At 47.3% G+C, this 17668-nt stretch overlaps 1 protein-coding gene across 1 annotated transcript in view; it reads left to right on the top strand.

The window, feature by feature from the left end:
• Positions 1-17668, top strand: part of LOC142245329 (multidrug resistance-associated protein 1-like) — a 170706-nt gene that overhangs the window by 88051 nt on the left and 64987 nt on the right. The window contains 3 exon segments of the mRNA XM_075317959.1: positions 3122-3325; positions 12982-13128; positions 13202-13286. Coding sequence (XP_075174074.1) covers positions 3122-3325; positions 12982-13128; positions 13202-13286 — 436 coding nt within the window.

Below are 17668 nucleotides of genomic sequence, written 5' to 3'. Positions count from 1 at the left end.
GGCGGTAAGTCTGCTAGTGGATCCAGTTTTGGCCTCCACATTTTAAAAAGTACATTCACTCCACATTTTAAAAAGGGCATTCAGAAGTTAGAGTCAGTTCAAAGGCGGGTAACTAGACTACTACAAGGAATGGAAGGCCTCCCATATGATGACAGGTTGGAAAAGTTGGGCTTCTTTAGCTTAGAAAAAAAGACATCTCAGAGGAGATCTCATTTATATGTATAAATACATGTGTGGTCAATATAAAGGACTGGCACATGACTTATTCCTTCCAAAGACAATATTAAGGACCAGGGGGAACTCACTGCGAGTGGCATTAAAGCGATTCCTACAGCTAAATAGGAAAGGGTTCTTTACAGTTAGAGCGGTCAGACTGTAGAATACACTACCACAAGAGGTAGTAATAGCAGATACTATAACAGCTTTTCACAAAGGGCTGGATGATTTCCTCACTACACACAACATTGTGGGTTATAAATTATTTAGTGACAAATGTACTAAATAATGCTTTAGTCTTTGGTAATAAATCTTCAAATATTTATATAAACTACTGACCAAAATATGGGGTGCTTGTCGCTAAATAATTATAAAGCCGTCAGATTGCGGTGAAAGCCTTGATATAAACATATCAGTGGGAGCTACTCAAAATTTACAGCTTTGGACTCCCTAACATTTATATAGCGCGTACGCCTACGTTCAGAGACCCAGAACAGGCGTTAGAGGGGTCTGTCATCATGACAGATTACTATTGGCTTATACAGGTGGAGCATTTCTTAACAAAAAAGAAAGATATCACAATGCAGAAATGTAACGCTTAAAGGGGTTGTCTGGACACAAACTATTCATGACCTATCCAAGAGGTTGGTGATAAGTATCGGAATGGTGGGAGTTAGTTTTCTGCACTGGAATGTCTCCACTCCACCACCATCTGAAACCTCCAGTGCGTTTGAGACATAGTTTTTACTCATTGCATAAAAACATATGAACTTTATATCCCTTATACCACACAATACAGTAATCCATAATGGGAGATAATATCCTGCTGCATATTCATTACCGCTAGAACTTTAGTTTGTAATATGTAGATCCACCGGGACTCTCTAGTAATAATTTTCCTCTTGTGATCACCTCCTCAGCAGGTTTTTTTTAAAACCTTATCTATGACTTTAAGTATCTCTGTGTTCCCTCCATGATTGTCAATAAATTGTTTTGAAGCCGCCTCTGAGCTCTTAAAGTCTTTATTATTGGCATCAGATAGATGTCTCCTAATACAGATTTTTAGCGGTCCCGTCATGTTCGCTACATATTGTGTGTTGCAGCTAGTACATAAATAAAGGTGCACCACGAAAGCAGAGTTACAGTTGGCACTACTCCCAATATTATGTAAAAGTATTGGACTTAAAGGGAATTTGTCGGCAGGTTTTTGCTACCTCATGTGAGAGCAGCATGATGTAGGCAAAGGGATCCTAAATCCAACGATGTATCACTTAGATTACTAGGTGCAGCCATTTTGACACAATCTGAATTTATAACTTTAGTCATGTAGCTGAGTCCAGGGAGCTGCTCCGCTCACACAAGGCTCTCTATAGAGATTGTTCATTGACAGTGGGGTGTCATTCACAGTAGGGGGCGTGCCGGACTGCTGTACACGAGCCAGCTAGACTAAGCAATGATCATCACCAAGTGATAACCGCAAGGAGCCTGATAAGAAAGGCATAGTTGATTTTTGTCTTTTCAACCTCTACAACATGCTATCCTCAGTTTACATAAAAAAACCCTGCTGACAGATTCCCTTTAACTACATAGTTGCAACAGGTGTATCTGGAGTGACCACAGTTTATAAAGTTTGCGCCCAAGTATTGGAGAGTTTTTTGCTTCTAAATTCACTAGAGTTTTTTAAATTTTGTTTAAGAATAACACGAGAATGTATCTTTTAGTGATACCCGTGATATCGGTAAATTGGGAATTGAAATTAGTTGGGGCAGTAGGTCTAAAATAATCAGGTTTTTCAAATAATCAAGTATTTTTTTCAAATATTCCTATAGCAGTAATGCAATACCAGAGTTCCCTTATTCATTGTTAGCATTTTAGCGTGCAGCTGTATGTATTTTTTAGTTATATATTTTCAGCTAGCAACTGCTCACACCTGTTGGATGTGCTGGTCAGTCTTTTTGATATATTTGTTTAATGCCTGCAACACACATCCGTGCCGCCGGTACGTCTTTGGGACTTTTTGACACGTACCGGCGGCACGAACACACGTGCACCAATGTTACCCTATGATAACAGGCGCACACACACGTAAAGCCACACAGAATATGTGTTTGTGTGGTTTGTACGTGTGTATTTTTTTAACATGGATGACATGTTCGTGTTTCACCGGTATCACGCAGACATGGACCCGCTAAAGTCAATGGGTCCGTGTCTGCACGTACGTGACACGGACGTTTGTTTTCCGTACGGTCCGTGTTTTTTTTGTGGTTTTTTTTTAAAATGGTGAAATGGCTCAAGACACACGTACTGCACACGGACATGACACGTACATATCTCATGCATACACGGACAGTCAACACGCAAGCAACGGAAAGCATACGCCATCACACTCATGTCACACGTACCGGAGAAACAGACATCCAAAACTGATCACGGACCCAAAAAACGGACCGCGAAACACGCACGTGTTTTTTGCGGACATGTGTTTCAGGCCTAAAGTAGTCTTTTCTTCCTTGTACCTCCACTCCATTCCTTCTCAATAGGACAACTGAATCTAGCTCCTCTACTGTGCTTGGCTGGTCTTCAGCTTTCTTGTAAAATGAATGGAGCAGCAGTATGTATTCTCCACCTCTGCTCCATGTATATCAAGCTCTTTAGAGCTACGTTCTTGGGGGGATATCGGTAGGGTCCGAGCGGTCAGACCTCCCCCCCAAGCGAGCGGTAAGTTATTCGCTATCCCATGCCTAGGGGATAACTTTCAAACCTGGTACAGCTTTCTAGGAAGCTAGAATATAAAAATACCCCCAATATAAGTTTTTTCGAGTAAAGCTAATATGCAGCTCGTAGATAAATATATGATGTGCCAAAAATATTCCAATACCTCAATAATTCTTATTTATTTCTACAGGAAGAACAGATGAAGCAGAAGGATGGTCGTATAAAGCTGATCTCGGAGATTCTGCAAGGTATAAAAGTGCTGAAGCTTTATGCCTGGGAAAATGCTTTCATGAAGAAAGTTGGAAGTTTTAGGCTGATGGAACTGAAAGCAGTAAAAAAGAATGCTCTGTTGCTTTCCGGAGCGGTGGCTCTGTTTGTGGCGTCCCCTTTTTGGGTAAGTAAGGGCACAATTCAGAAACTGGTTCATATGCAATTCTATAACAAAAATTCCAAGGCTGTACTTTAGGATATCTACCGCTGTTTTGCTGTGGATGAATTGTGCGAATTTGCTAAAGATCTGCTCCACTGCTACAAGATTTAGACCCATTGTTATTTAATTACATTTAGAATTAAAGAAAATTTGTCACCAGGTCCTTCCACCTAATTTGAGAGGAACATAATGTAGAGACAGAGACCCTGATTCCAGTGATATATCACTTGAAGAATAGAAGGAACAAGGCAAAGAGGAAGACCATCAACCTGATGGCTTGGAACAATCAGGGAAACGGTGGAGAAGACCCTTTTGGACCTCTCTAGGCTTGCATAAGATTGATCTTCCTACAGAGGGTTCATCCATCAAGTCACCGTGGTTTGAAATTGAGCTGAAGGATGTTAACAAAAAAAATAAATCACTTACTGGGGCTGCTTGTTGTAGCTGAAGGAAGGTGCCGGCTCCGGGCCGCTTGGGCGCCACACTCCTTCATTAAGGAGGTTCTGGGCGCTCATGGGACATTAGATGGGGTGCACGACCCTTACTGGTTTCTTCAGGCTAGTGTCCGTCACCCTGCTAACAGTCCTCATCATAGACCGTCAGACACACAGGTGACACCAGGGCTCACTTATTGCCAACCTGAAAGTTCACTTTATGCTTCACACTGTTATGATAGACATGGCCTTCCTTTTGCTTCCTTCCTTTCAGTGTGGGGTACTACTGTGAAGCCCCGCTAGTATGTGTCGGTGCAGTACCTTCAGGGACTCCACGTGGATGGAACAGTCTGGTCACAGGTAGGGAACCTTCTTTTAGGATTGTCGTGACGCCACTCTCAGTATTGCGGTCAGCGGGGACCGCCACTGCAGATTAAGGGATGCCTGGGGCTGATGGTGGGTGCAGTCAGTATATTAGCCCCCTGAGAGTGAGGCAAGCCCCAGGCCCCGGTGTATGTGTGTGGGACCACAGGTCGCAGAATGACTCAAACACAGTCCAAGAAGTCTTTCAACGTGTTTACTCACTGTTTGGAGGTCACGGTGAGATGCCCGGGCGACACTGTGATAACCAGGTTGAACCAGGAATTCCAGGAGGCCGTTCTGAGGGTAGCTGTCCACTCGCCTTCCTTGCACTCTTTCTGTTTTAGGAGGATCCTTTGCTTGAAGCGTGGTAGGACCCCTCCAGGGAAGCTGTTACCACCCTGCTCCCCTCTCTCTGGCTCGTCTGCCGGCAGCATGGCCTTGGTGGGATGGCTTCTGGCCCTGTCCCCTTATGGGCCCGGAGATTGCTGCTTGGCTCAAGCGCTGTGCAGTTGTGGTGAGGGCATGAAGTACCCCCACCTGTAGGTTAAGCAGCTCTGGATGATCTGCTGCCTGTACTGGGGATCTAGTTCCCCTTGTGTGCTCGGATACCGGGATCTCCGTACTCAGCCACCCTTCTCTCTCTGGATGGTTTTCAGGCCGACCCACGGTACTCCTTTCTCCCCCGCTTTCAGCTACTGCACTCCTCAGGACCTGTCTCACACTCTAGAGCTCCTCTGCCCTGCTTCCTCACACTTCAACTTCTTCCTCCAGACTCCCCTTCCTCTCTCTCTCTGCCCTGCTTCCTAGCAACCAGCCCCTGAACACACCCCCAGCTGGGAATTGAAAGTTAACTCCTTCTGGCTACTCAAGGGTCCCCTCTGGTGATGTGGGAGGCCTGATCACTATATGTTTGTGTGTGCACCTCATCCTGGCCTTTGGAGATTACCTGGAAGCATTGCTCCCGCATGGGTGCAATACTCTGTGGTGCCTGACCAGGTCAGGGGCGCCACATTCCCCCTTAGTTATCATCAGCACGTCCTCGGGCTGCAAAGACAAGAGAAAAAGGTAAATACAAACTTTTCCCACACAGGGGCAATTATTTACATTTAAACATGCCAGGTACCATTCCACCACCAACCACCCACATGTCCGAACCCACCCAAAAACCTCCAGGAGGTAGGTCACCGGTCCTTTTGGTAACCAGGTCTGGGCCATCACATTCCCCAGACCTTTCCTCCAATCTTCCTCTCCTGAGGGGAGTGGTGTAAGGTAGGCCCCATAAACAGGCGTACCCGCTTCCGAGTGTTGGAGGGCAGGCCCCATAAACAGGCGTGCCCCCTTGTTGGTGCAGAGCCATGCCCCTCAACAGGCAGACTCTGGGGTTGGTACCAAGAAGGCAACTTTTTACAATGCAAAAGTTTGTGGTTAAAGCCAGTTCATAACCAGTGGTCTAACATTTTAAGAAGGTCTCACAATAGTCCTTGTGGGCACATTTCGCTTAAACGTTGCTTAACTATAAACAGGTTAAACATTACATTTCATACAGTCACTTTGAACTAAACTGTACTTTGTCTATAGCGTAATGGGAGCTGACCAAAGTTGCTGCGGGTTGATCTACGCAGTACTATACTGTCATCTGTCTGAGGTTGTGTCCTCCCACCCGATGTATGTGTCTCAATGTGAATTCTGGGTGTACTGGGTACTGATACCAATGCGTGGTTTTCTGCTTCAGCTACATTTGGCACTTCTAGGTTCTGAACAGGTGCTTCTAGGTCTCCTACTTCTCTAGATTGAGTGAATGTAATGACTGGAATAACAACTGCTCCATTGTATTGAGGCCAACTTGCTGGAAAATCTCCAAGCGCAGTATGGATCATCCTTTCTTTTGGTTCCTGAACTGGCAAAGGGTTGGGAATTTCTTCAGGGATTCTTAGTTGTTCAGGACATTTCTTTAGGCGATCTCTAGAAACGACAGCTGTTGTTTTTCCTCCATCTTTGCTGATAAGGCATGTCTTTTCATTGCTAAGCGTTGATGGTAACACAGTATAGGGTTCTTCTTCCCAGTGATTGTCAAGTTTATGACGCCTTCTCTTTCCCTTGAGAACTATATCTCCTGGCATCAAAGGAACAGCAGGTGCTTTTCGATTGTAGGCCTTTTCTTGTTTCTCACGCTGCTGAGTCAGGCTTCGCTCCACACACTCTTGTACTTTCTTGTATTGGGCTTGGCGGTTGGAATCCCAATCAGCACCTTGTAGATGGTCTTCAGGGGTCTCAACTCCCATTTCCAGATCTACTGGCAATCTCCCTGGTCTGGCCCTCATCAGGTATGCCGGTGTGCAGTTCGTGGAACTCACAGGGATGTTGTTATACATGTCCACTAGATCGGGCAGTTTTTCTGGCCACTGACTTCGTTCCTCCAATGGGAGCGTCTTCAGAAGATCGAGAATGATGTGGTTCATCTTCTCACACATGCCATTGGTCTGAGGATGGTAAGGCGTAGTACGGATCTTCTGGCAGCCGTATAGGTTACAAAACTCCTTAAACACTTCAGCTTCAAAGGCTGGTCCTTGGTCAGTGAGCACTTGATCTGGATAGCCATGTGGTCGACAGAAGTGTGTCTGGAAAGCTTTGGCTGCAGTTTGACCTGTCAAGTCCTTGACTGGTACTACCACCAGGAATCTGGAGTAGTGGTCAACCATAGTGAGAGCGTAGTTGTAGCCTTGTCTGCTGGGTGCCAACTTTACATGGTCCAGGGCCACGATCTCCAAAGGCCGTTTAGTTTGGATTGGCTGGAGTGGTGCTCTCTGGCTGTGCTGGTCTTTTCTTCTAAGATTGCAGGGCCCGCAGTTTCGACACCACTTCTCTAGGGCAGATCTCATGCCCACCCAGTAGAATCTTACTTTAAGTAGGGCCTCCAGTTTCTTCCAACCAAAGTGGCCTGCACCATTGTGATAGGCTTCTAGCACCATCCTCGTATCCTTCTGTGGTACAATCACTTGCCACACCTTCTCATGCGTCCTCGGGTCAATGATGCTCCTGTAAAGTTTGTCTTGATAGATGAATAATCGACCCCTCTCCTTCCATAGGTACTGTGCCTCAGGTGGGGCTCCTTTGTCAAGGCTGGCGCCCGGCTGGCTGATCAGTTTCTTTACCAAGCCTACCGCTGGATCATTTTCCTGGGTCTCCTTCCAGTTGTAGTGAGGTAGTGGGTTCAGGGTCACCTCTTGGCGGTGGGCACGCGACTGCCGACACTGTTTTGCTCCATGGCGATGGAACGCTGGCAGCTCAATCTCTTCAAGATCATCTACATCTTCACCCTCGTCTGCTAGGTGAGGCATCCTGGACAGAGCATCTGCGTTGCCGTTCTTGCGGCCAGCTCGATACTTGACAGTAAAGTCATAATTCGCCAGTCGGGCTACCCAACGCTGCTCCATGGCACCCAATTTAGCAGTATCCAAGTGGGTCAGGGGGTTGTTGTCCGTGAAGACAGTGAATTTGGTGGCTGCCAGGTAGTGCTTGAACCGCTCTGTGATAGCCCATACCATGGCCAGGAACTCTAGCTTGAATGAGCTATAATTCTCTGGGTTTCTTTCAGTAGGCCTGAGCTTCCTGCTGGCGTAAGCAATCACACGCTCTTTGCCTCCCTGCACCTGTGAAAGCACTGCTCCCAGTCCCACATTACTGGCATCTGTGTACAGTACGAATGGCAGACCGTAGTCAGGGTAGGCTAGGATCTCTTCACCCGTCAAGGCCCCTTTCATTTGTCTGAAGGAGTGTTCTTCTGCTTCTCCCCAGTGAAATGGCGGGCCGGAGATCTTTCCTTTCTTCTTTGGGTGGCCTACCAGGAGCTCTTGCAAAGGCGCTGCCATTTTCGTGTAGCCCTTGATGAACCTTCTGTAGTAGCCTACCAAGCCAAGGAACTGACGTACCTCCCGGACGGTAGTAGGTGTGGGCCATTCCTGGATGACTGTGACCTTCTCTGGGTCCGGTGCTACTCCTTCTGCACTGACCACGTGACCTAGGTACTGGACCTTTGGCTTCAGTAAATGGCACTTGGATGGTTTCAGCTTCATTCCATATCGGGATAGTGCTTCAAAGACTTCAGCCAGGTGTTTCAGGTGGTCCTCGTAGGTCTTGGAGTACACGATGACATCATCCAGGTAGAGCAGGACGGTTTCAAAGTTGAGGTGCCCTAGGCAGCATTCCATAAGCCTCTGGAAGGTCCCGGGGGCATTGCAGAGTCCAAATGGCATGCTGTTGAACTCACAGAGGCCCATTGGGGTGGTGAAGGCCGTCTTCTCCCGATCTTCTTCTGCTACAGATACTTGCCAGTAGCCACTAGTAAGATCTAGGGTAGAAAAGTAGTTAGAGGCTTTCAAGGCAGCGAGGGATTCCTCTATCCTTGGCAAAGGGTAGGCATCCTTGTGTGTTATCTGATTTATCCGTCTGTAATCCACACACATCCTCATCGTGCCATCCTTCTTTCTTACCAGGACCAGGGGAGCCGCCCAGGGGCTACAACTGTCCCTTATGACGCCTGCCTCCTTCATGTCCTTCAGCATGTCCTTTGTGCGCTGGTAATGGGCTGGTGGAATAGGCCTATGTCTTTCCTTAATGGGAGGATGACTGCCTGTGGGTATGTGATGTTGCACCCCTTTGATCCTACCAAAGTCTAGTGGGTTCTTACTAAAGACCTGCTCGTATTCCTGCACGACCCTGTAAACCCCATGTTTCTGGTAGTCGGGTGTAGAGTCAGTCCCCACGTGTAGTTTCTGGCACCAATCCTCTAACTGCTTTTGGGAGGTCTCGCCCTCTTTTGAGTCAGCTTGTGTCAGGGGACCTACAGGTGTTATGGCGTCATCTGAGCATGTAAACAGTTTGGCTATGGTAGCGTACCTTGGTAGTCTGGCTTCCTCCTCCCCACAGTTCAACACTCGTACAGGCACTCGTCCCTTGTGTACATCAACTACCCCCCTGGCTGTCAGAATCGTGGGCCAGTGGTCTGAATGAGTGGGCTCTAGTACAGCCTGGTAATCTTGTCCTCTGAGACCTACCGCTGCTCTACACCACATCATCATTTCACTCCGTGGGGGTATCACAATGGGGTTAGCATCCATCACCCGCACACTACCAATCTCACCGCCAGTCTGTTTTACCTGTTGCTTCCTCAGAATGATTCGGATCTCTTTTTGCAAGGCTCTTTTCGACCCGCCCTCAGCACCTTCAACAATCTGGTGAAGCAACAACAACACTTCCCCTAGGCAATTTTCTATGACATTAGTACCTAAAATCATTTGCGGGTTCCTTTCTCTAATATCAGTGTCCACAACAATCAGTCCTTGTCCCTTCATTTCCTGCCTTCCCACCTTTATGGTTACCTCTTTGACCCCGATCTGGTCTATAGGTTGTCCGTTGGCAGCATAGATGGTGAGGGAGGGGTCCGGTGGTCGGAGATCGTCGCCCGACCAAAACCTACGATAAAGGACATACGGGATCGTGGTGACCTGAGAGCCGGTGTCCAATAACGCCGGGGTAGGGATCCCGTCCAGGACGATGGACAGGACAGGACGTCCACCCACGTACTGATCACAGCAGCGACTTGGGCCTGATCTTCTTAATCCTGAGGACTGGCCCCAGGTTTGGCTCGTTTAAAGGACAGGCCCTTGCATAGTGTCCTGCCTCCTGGCAACGACGACAGATGGGTTGTCCAGATGAGTCATAGCGATCACTGCTCCTGCCTCGGGTTGGGGGACCTCTTCTCCTCCGCATCCAAGGGACGTCCTCTGGGTTGTCAGCTAGCAGGATCCGATGAGGGACTTTGGTCTCTGAGGGCAACTGTATTGCTTTCAAGATTTGTGCGACGTCCTTAGTGAGCTGTTGCACCTGGGAGGATAGTGTATTTATGGTCTCTGCTGGCGTGTTGAGTCCTTTTGCAGTTACCAGGGCCTGCGAGGAGGATTCCGCTCCTGCAGCCGTGGAACTGGCAGGCCATGCTGGTGCGACGGGGTCTGTGTCCACAGGAGGTTGGAGTGCTTTCACTGCCCTGTCTTTCAGAATGGCAAAGTCCACGTCAGGGTGTTCCAGGGACCACAGCTTCATCTGCTTCCCATCCTCAGGAGAGCGCAGGCCCCGCAAGAATTGTTCCTTCATCATCCGGTTTCCTTCCTGATCACTGACAGGGTCCACCAGCTTGAGAGCCCGTAGTGCAGCCTGCAGCCTGAGGGCATAGGCTCTTATGCTATCTTGGGGCTTCTGCCGGCAGTTATAGAAGTCCGTCCTCAGCTCTCCCTCGGTGCGGTGTTCAAAAGCAGCTGCTAGTTTGGCAAAGATGGTCTCAACAGAGCTCCGGTCATCATTGGTCCAGGACTCAGCTTCCAATTCTGCTGCCTCAGTCAATTGTCCCAGCACCACAGCGGCCCTCTGCTTACCAGTCATCGCGTGCATGTCTAGCAGGGTGCTGATCTTCTTCTTAAACCCGGTCAGCGTGTCTATTTTACCGGCGTATTGGGGCAGCCATTGCGCTCCTGGGACATACAGCAAGGAAACTGGCATTATGGGGGAGATTTCAGCCGGCGCGGCTGCGACCGCGGCACCGGCACCAGGCGCTGCTGCGTCCAGCGCGACGGGGGCTGGCATCGCTTGGGCTGCGTCGCCCTGACCAGGGGCATTACCTCCTGCAGCGTCCATTTTTCTTCAAAAATCTGCGCGCTCCCTCTCCACTTCCTGGATCAGAACGCTCTCTGAATTGTGGGGATTCTGGGGCGGCCACACCTCTTCGTGGGCGGTGCTCTTCTCCCTCGCGCGGGCTGCAGCGCGCGCTTTTGAAGATGACAATATGGCGGCGGTTCAATTTTTGCGGTCGGACCTCTGAGGCACACGGTCACCTGTCTGAACAGGTCTAGTCCTTATCCTGTTCGTGACGCCAGAAGATGTGAAGCCCCGCTAGTATGTGTCGGTGCAGTACCTTCAGGGACTCCACGTGGATGGAACAGTCTGGTCACAGGTAGGGAACCTTCTTTTAGGATTGTCGTGACGCCACTCTCAGTATTGCGGTCAGCGGGGACCGCCACTGCAGATTAAGGGATGCCTGGGGCTGATGGTGGGTGCAGTCAGTATATTAGCCCCCTGAGAGTGAGGCAAGCCCCAGGCCCCGGTGTATGTGTGTGGGACCACAGGTCGCAGAATGACTCAAACACAGTCCAAGAAGTCTTTCAACGTGTTTACTCACTGTTTGGAGGTCACGGTGAGATGCCCGGGCGACACTGTGATAACCAGGTTGAACCAGGAATTCCAGGAGGCCGTTCTGAGGGTAGCTGTCCACTCGCCTTCCTTGCACTCTTTCTGTTTTAGGAGGATCCTTTGCTTGAAGCGTGGTAGGACCCCTCCAGGGAAGCTGTTACCACCCTGCTCCCCTCTCTCTGGCTCGTCTGCCGGCAGCGTGGCCTTGGTGGGATGGCTTCTGGCCCTGTCCCCTTATGGGCCCGGAGATTGCTGCTTGGCTCAAGCGCTGTGCAGTTGTGGTGAGGGCATGAAGTACCCCCACCTGTAGGTTAAGCAGCTCTGGATGATCTGCTGCCTGTACTGGGGATCTAGTTCCCCTTGTGTGCTCGGATACCGGGATCTCCGTACTCAGCCACCCTTCTCTCTCTGGATGGTTTTCAGGCCGACCCACGGTACTCCTTTCTCCCCCGCTTTCAGCTACTGCACTCCTCAGGACCTGTCTCACACTCTAGAGCTCCTCTGCCCTGCTTCCTCACACTTCAACTTCTTCCTCCAGACTCCCCTTCCTCTCTCTCTCTGCCCTGCTTCCTAGCAACCAGCCCCTGAACTCACCCCCAGCTGGGAATTGAAAGTTAACTCCTTCTGGCTACTCAAGGGTCCCCTCTGGTGATGTGGGAGGCCTGATCACTATATGTTTGTGTGTGCACCTCATCCTGGCCTTTGGAGATTACCTGGAAGCATTGCTCCCGCATGGGTGCAATACTCTGTGGTGCCTGACCAGGTCAGGGGCGCCACACTACCTCTCGACCTGTCCCCCTCGGCTATCTTGGATCTCGTCCTCAAGCTCTAGGGTCTGTGTCTCCTTCCCCCGACTCTGTTCTTTTTCGTCTCATTCTGGGCTCCAGCAACTCTCTAGCCAGATGACTCTCTAAGCCCGCCAGGGTGAGCCGTAGACTCCAGACCTTTCAAGGATACCTCCAGGTTCCCTGACTGGCCCTAGCACCGAGGCCACGTCCTCTCACATTTGAACCCTATTCTAGACTGGCTCCTCTCGAGACCTCTCAACCAACTTCTTTCCCACACCTGTCACTACCCCTATGTCTTCCATCCTGCCGCTATCTCTGCCCAACCACAAGGTGGTGCCTCTGATAACAGTCCCGCTCTACTGTATATGGAACCTGAACCTAGCTAGCAGCATAACATATCAATATATACATTTAGCAATAGGCATAACACATATATACTGTTGTGTAGTCTTCTATATTCATGGGCTCTGCATAACCGCACCCCCACGCTAATAGTCAGTTATCTGCCTATGCACAGTGTACACAGAAAGCTGCCAATCAGTGGTTTGAGCGGGGTTATAAAGGGTTCAGCATTCAGAGAATTGCTACATCTGCATAGATAAAGCAGTGATTTTATCACAATGAAATGAAGCAGCCCAGTAAGTAACACATCGCGAGAATCAGGATCTCTATCCCTACATTATGCTGCTCTCAGATGTGGTAACAAAAACTTGGTTACAGATTCCCTTTAACACATAGGTTGATTGCACAAATATTAACATCTTCGCTTTTCTCCATGTTGTGATCGGATGACCAGGTTTCCCTCAGCATGTTTGGTGTGTTCTTGGCACTTGATGAGAACAATATTTTGGATGCTCAAAAGGCCTTTGTCACCATCATGTTACTCAATATTCTAAGGATCCCGCTTCGCATGTTTCCACTGGCCGTAACGCTTACTATACAGGTACTATTCTCACCATTAAAGTATATACCCTCGATCGAGGCTTGTTCTTACAACAGTTTCTTCTGTTTTATAGTCAGTTGTATCTCTAAGACGCCTGGCTAAATTTTTCTCAGAAGAAGAATTGGAACCCAATGTGGAGACACTAGAGTCTACTAGCAGTACGTATCCATTGATGAGTGGCTTCCTAAGTGCACACTTACTGTAAAAAGCGTAAGAGGCATCCCACTGTGACAAGGCGTGCCCCGATCAGGATAGTCCTATCCTCTAGTTTTAAAACCTCACCATTGACCTCACTGTAGATAGAGACAGAGCAGGGCCAGGGCGGGATGGCTTTTAAGCTTTTTTGATCAATAACAGTGTTTACTAAGTATCATATGTTATTTATACTATTGTATTATTACTTACAGTAGGGTATAGTATCATTTTGTATTTATCTTAGGCTTTGTCTGTTAAACGGCCACAATGCTCTTACACGTTACATACATACCAACGTATGCTCCGGCTCATGTCTTGGGTTTTACCTTAGTTTCTTCTATTTTGTACAAACAGCAGTGTGGCTCCCCCCTTTTTGAGTCTGGCATTTAATTTAGTTTCCCATGGGCAGGTATAATTGAGGTAGTCTGACAGAAGGTGAGGTTTTAATACTAGAGGATAGGGCCATCCCCATTGGGGTAAACCTTGTTGCGGTGGGATGATGACACATACTTTAAAAAAAAAAAAAATAAAATCAAAAACTGTGTTTTCTGAGTACCCTTTGTTATTTATATGAACTAATAATTACTTACTGTAGGGTATATGCTCATTTTGTTTATATCTTTATTTTTTTTTGTTTTATTTTAACTTTTTATTGACGATTTTCATAATGTAATGGTAAAATAGGACTAATCTATTAAAAACATGGCTGCATTATAAGTTGGAAATGAAAAAAGAGCTAGCACTCTAACACTACATCTCACACCTATTCAGCTAGGACCAGCTGGTGTCAGCAAGTAATTCAACTGGTACAGCTGCTTGAAAACACACAATGACTAGACTCTGTGTATAAAGAGGCTAAAGCTGGGTTCACACATAGCGACAGCGACAACGACGTCGCTGTTACGTCACCATTTTCTGTGACGCAACAGCGACCTTGTAAGTTGCTGTTATGATAGCTGCTTAGCTGTCAAACACAGCGACGCAGCAGCGATCATAACGACACTTGTCGCCGTGCTACATGTGCAGAGAGCAGGGAGCCGCGCACACTGCTTAGCGCTGACTCCCTGCACTCCTAGCTACAGTACACATCGGGTTAATTACCCGATGTGTACTGCAGCTACATCTGCAGAGATATAAACAACATCTGAACAAGATCATGTGGGGGAAATTTTTGGTGGTCACAACTGATCACCATAACCCCAATACAGGACAAAAAGGATACATAATCCCTGGTAGAGACTCCATAAACATGTTCAAAAAAACCATAGAAAAGAGTCAATGACACTACCTTGATGCAAAAAACAGTATATAAATTTTATTAAACACCTATATAAACAAACGCAATTAAAAGGTTCAAGATGTGCTGGTAAGGATACAAAAATGGTGGAACATGCACCACACTGCTGGCTATGTATATATAGTAGGCAAATCAGCCTATGGCTGGGAAATCCGTGTCAAACGTGATAACATTAGAGGAGGCACTCAGTGGTTACCATATAGAATACATAAAGTGCAGCATAATGCAGGGATATAATTAATGCTAGGCAGAGGGCCCATAAAAAATGCCTATTATGCAGAGCATATCGCTCACAGAATGTGGGGAGCTCAATTCCACTGGTGCCCGTACCGGTAACCAACAGAGGCATACATTTATAAAGAGTTTAAAAAGGACACGTACCCATAGTAGCCAAGTCAGGAAGATAGAGGTGCAGCTCCACAGACCCCAACGCGTTTCGCGAGGGCTTCTTCACAAGGGTGTCGACCCCCTTGTGAAAAAGCCCTCGCGAAACGCGTTGGGGTCTGTGGAGCTGCACCTCTATCTTGCTGACTTGGCTACTATGGGTACGTGTCCTTTTTAAACTCTTTATAAATGTATGCCTCTGTTGGTTACCGGTACGGGCACCAGTGGAATTGAGCTCCCCACATTCTGTGAGCGATATGCTCTGCATAATAGGCATTTTTTATGGGCCCTCTGCCTAGCATTAATTATATCCCTGCATTATGCTGCACTTTATGTATTCTATATGGTAACCACTGAGTGCCTCCTCTAATGTTATCACGTTTGACACGGATTTCCCAGCCATAGGCTGATTTGCCTACTATATATACATAGCCAGCAGTGTGGTGCATGTTCCACCATTTTTGTATCCTTACCAGGACGTCTTGAACCTTTTAATTGCGTTTGTTTATATAGGTGTTTAATAAAATTTATATACTGTTTTTTGCATCAAGGTAGTGTCATTGACTCTTTTCTATGGTTTTTTTGTACATGTGCAGAGAGCAGGGAGCCGCACACACTGCTTAGCACTGGCTCCTTGCTCTCCTAGCTACAGTACACATAGGGTTAATTACCCGATGTGTACTGCAGCTACATGTGCAGAGAGCAGGGTGCCGCGCACTGGCAGCGAGAGCGGCGAACGCTGGTAACGAAGGTAAATATAGGGTAACCAGGGAAAGGTCTTCCCTTGGTTACCCGATGTTTACCCTGGTTACAGCTTACCGCAGCTGCCAGATGCCGGCTCCTGCTCCCTGCTCGCTTCATTTCGTCGCTCTCTCGCTGTCACACACAGCGATGTGTGCGTCACAGCGGGAGAGCGACGACCAAAAAATGAAGCTGGACATTCAGCAACGAGCGGCGACCTCACAGCAGGGGCCAGCTCGTTGCCGGATGTCACACACAGCGACAGCGACGGGACGTCGCTGCAACATCACAGAAAATGGTGACGTAGCAGCGACGTCGTTGTCGTCGCGTCTTTGTCGTCGTCGCTGTGTGTGACACCACCCTAAGAAGAGACACTTCTGTCACATCAATAGATAATTATCTATCAATAGATATTTAAGATTATAATCTTCCTGGCTTCAAAGGACTGGCCACATGCAGACTGAAGCCAAAGTCCAGTTATGAATATTGGTGTTCTTGTGGAAGGCATAGGTATGGGAGGTATTTTTGGCGTTGTTACAAAGCTAAGAATGTAACACATCTTCTTTCAACACTGTGAGGCCTGCCTATGAGCTTCAAATTAATATTGGCCCTCTGGATGGGGTTTTATAGGCCATATTTCCTATCTATGGAAAGCTAAAATGATTATAGGAAATATGGCATATCTCATACCTGGGACGATGATATCCTGAAGATCGGGAATCCCATAATTTTTGGGACTCAAGTTGCATCCCATTGACCAGCCTCTTTCTGGGGTCAGCAAGGGGAGGTATATTGGACTGAATAATGTCTAATAAATACAGACTCTGAGTTTTTGTCTGTGTACAACTCACTGTAGGATTGTCCCAAACACTTCCCTCCAAAAGAATTGTGCCATCCCTGTGATCGCAAATCAAATACTTTCTTTGTTTATCCTTTTTATTTTATGTAACTGTATATACTGTATTGTTTGGTTCCCTTTGTTATATCTTTTGTATTGTTGCTTAAGTTTGGATTTAATATAAAATATAAGAAAATAAAATATAATAGCTTTGTTCCTCTTGCTCTATAAACCGCATCCCTGAAGCCTTGTAAAGTCAATCATTATCAGTAACAGGTGTCCAATTGGCCTGTATAAATGAGTGGTGGTAGCAGCTAGTTTTCTTGGGGTATTGCGGAGCTTGGCATTGACCGTATCGAAGTACATATATATTACATGCGTTAGAACCCGGTTTTTATATAATATATGTTACTGCAAAAGCACTGAATAATTGGCCTAGTAGCAAAAGCAGTGTCCTGACGATTCAAGGCAGTGGAGTGCTATTCGTGACAACAGTGGGATATCTGCTTGATCTCCAAGGCTGTACCTGTGACAAGCGGTGGGATAATAGGGCATTAGTGATCTGATTAGAGCAATCATTCCAGTCACTAAACATTTGCACGGTCCCTGCAAGGTTTCTGTGCAGGGTTTTGAAGACCGGACTCAGTGTTTAATTAAATCTAGGCCATTACTGTATGTGTAGCAGATACACCCCTCCCCTTTCTTTTGTTTGTCTGTCCAATATTTTGTTTGGCAATCATGGATGCAGTTGGGAAGGCCTAGTACAAACAGCAGACCAAAGAGGTGCTCGCTGCCATCTGAACAATGAAACAGATTGACGCCACTGACAAAAACAGGCAGCAAATGATTTCGGAACAGTTGAAATCGGATGAAGAGCAAGTCAGTCACCCAAACCCTGATGCAGGGAAAGATGAGCAAAGGCCTGGACGACGCTGGTGCAAGGCTCCCATCTATGGATGCAAACCACATGGTAGCATAAAGCCCACTATAACCAATTAACTTACCATTAATAAAGAATAAATACTCAGACACATGACATTTGGATAAAAATGGCCGTGGTGTTTTATTATTGGTAACTTGATAAA

This window comes from Anomaloglossus baeobatrachus, chromosome 7 (assembly GCF_048569485.1).
Source record: "Anomaloglossus baeobatrachus isolate aAnoBae1 chromosome 7, aAnoBae1.hap1, whole genome shotgun sequence".
Lineage (NCBI taxonomy): Eukaryota > Metazoa > Chordata > Amphibia > Anura > Aromobatidae > Anomaloglossus > Anomaloglossus baeobatrachus.
Note: the sequence above shows the minus strand (reverse complement) of the source record. Positions and strands in the feature narration are given on the sequence as shown.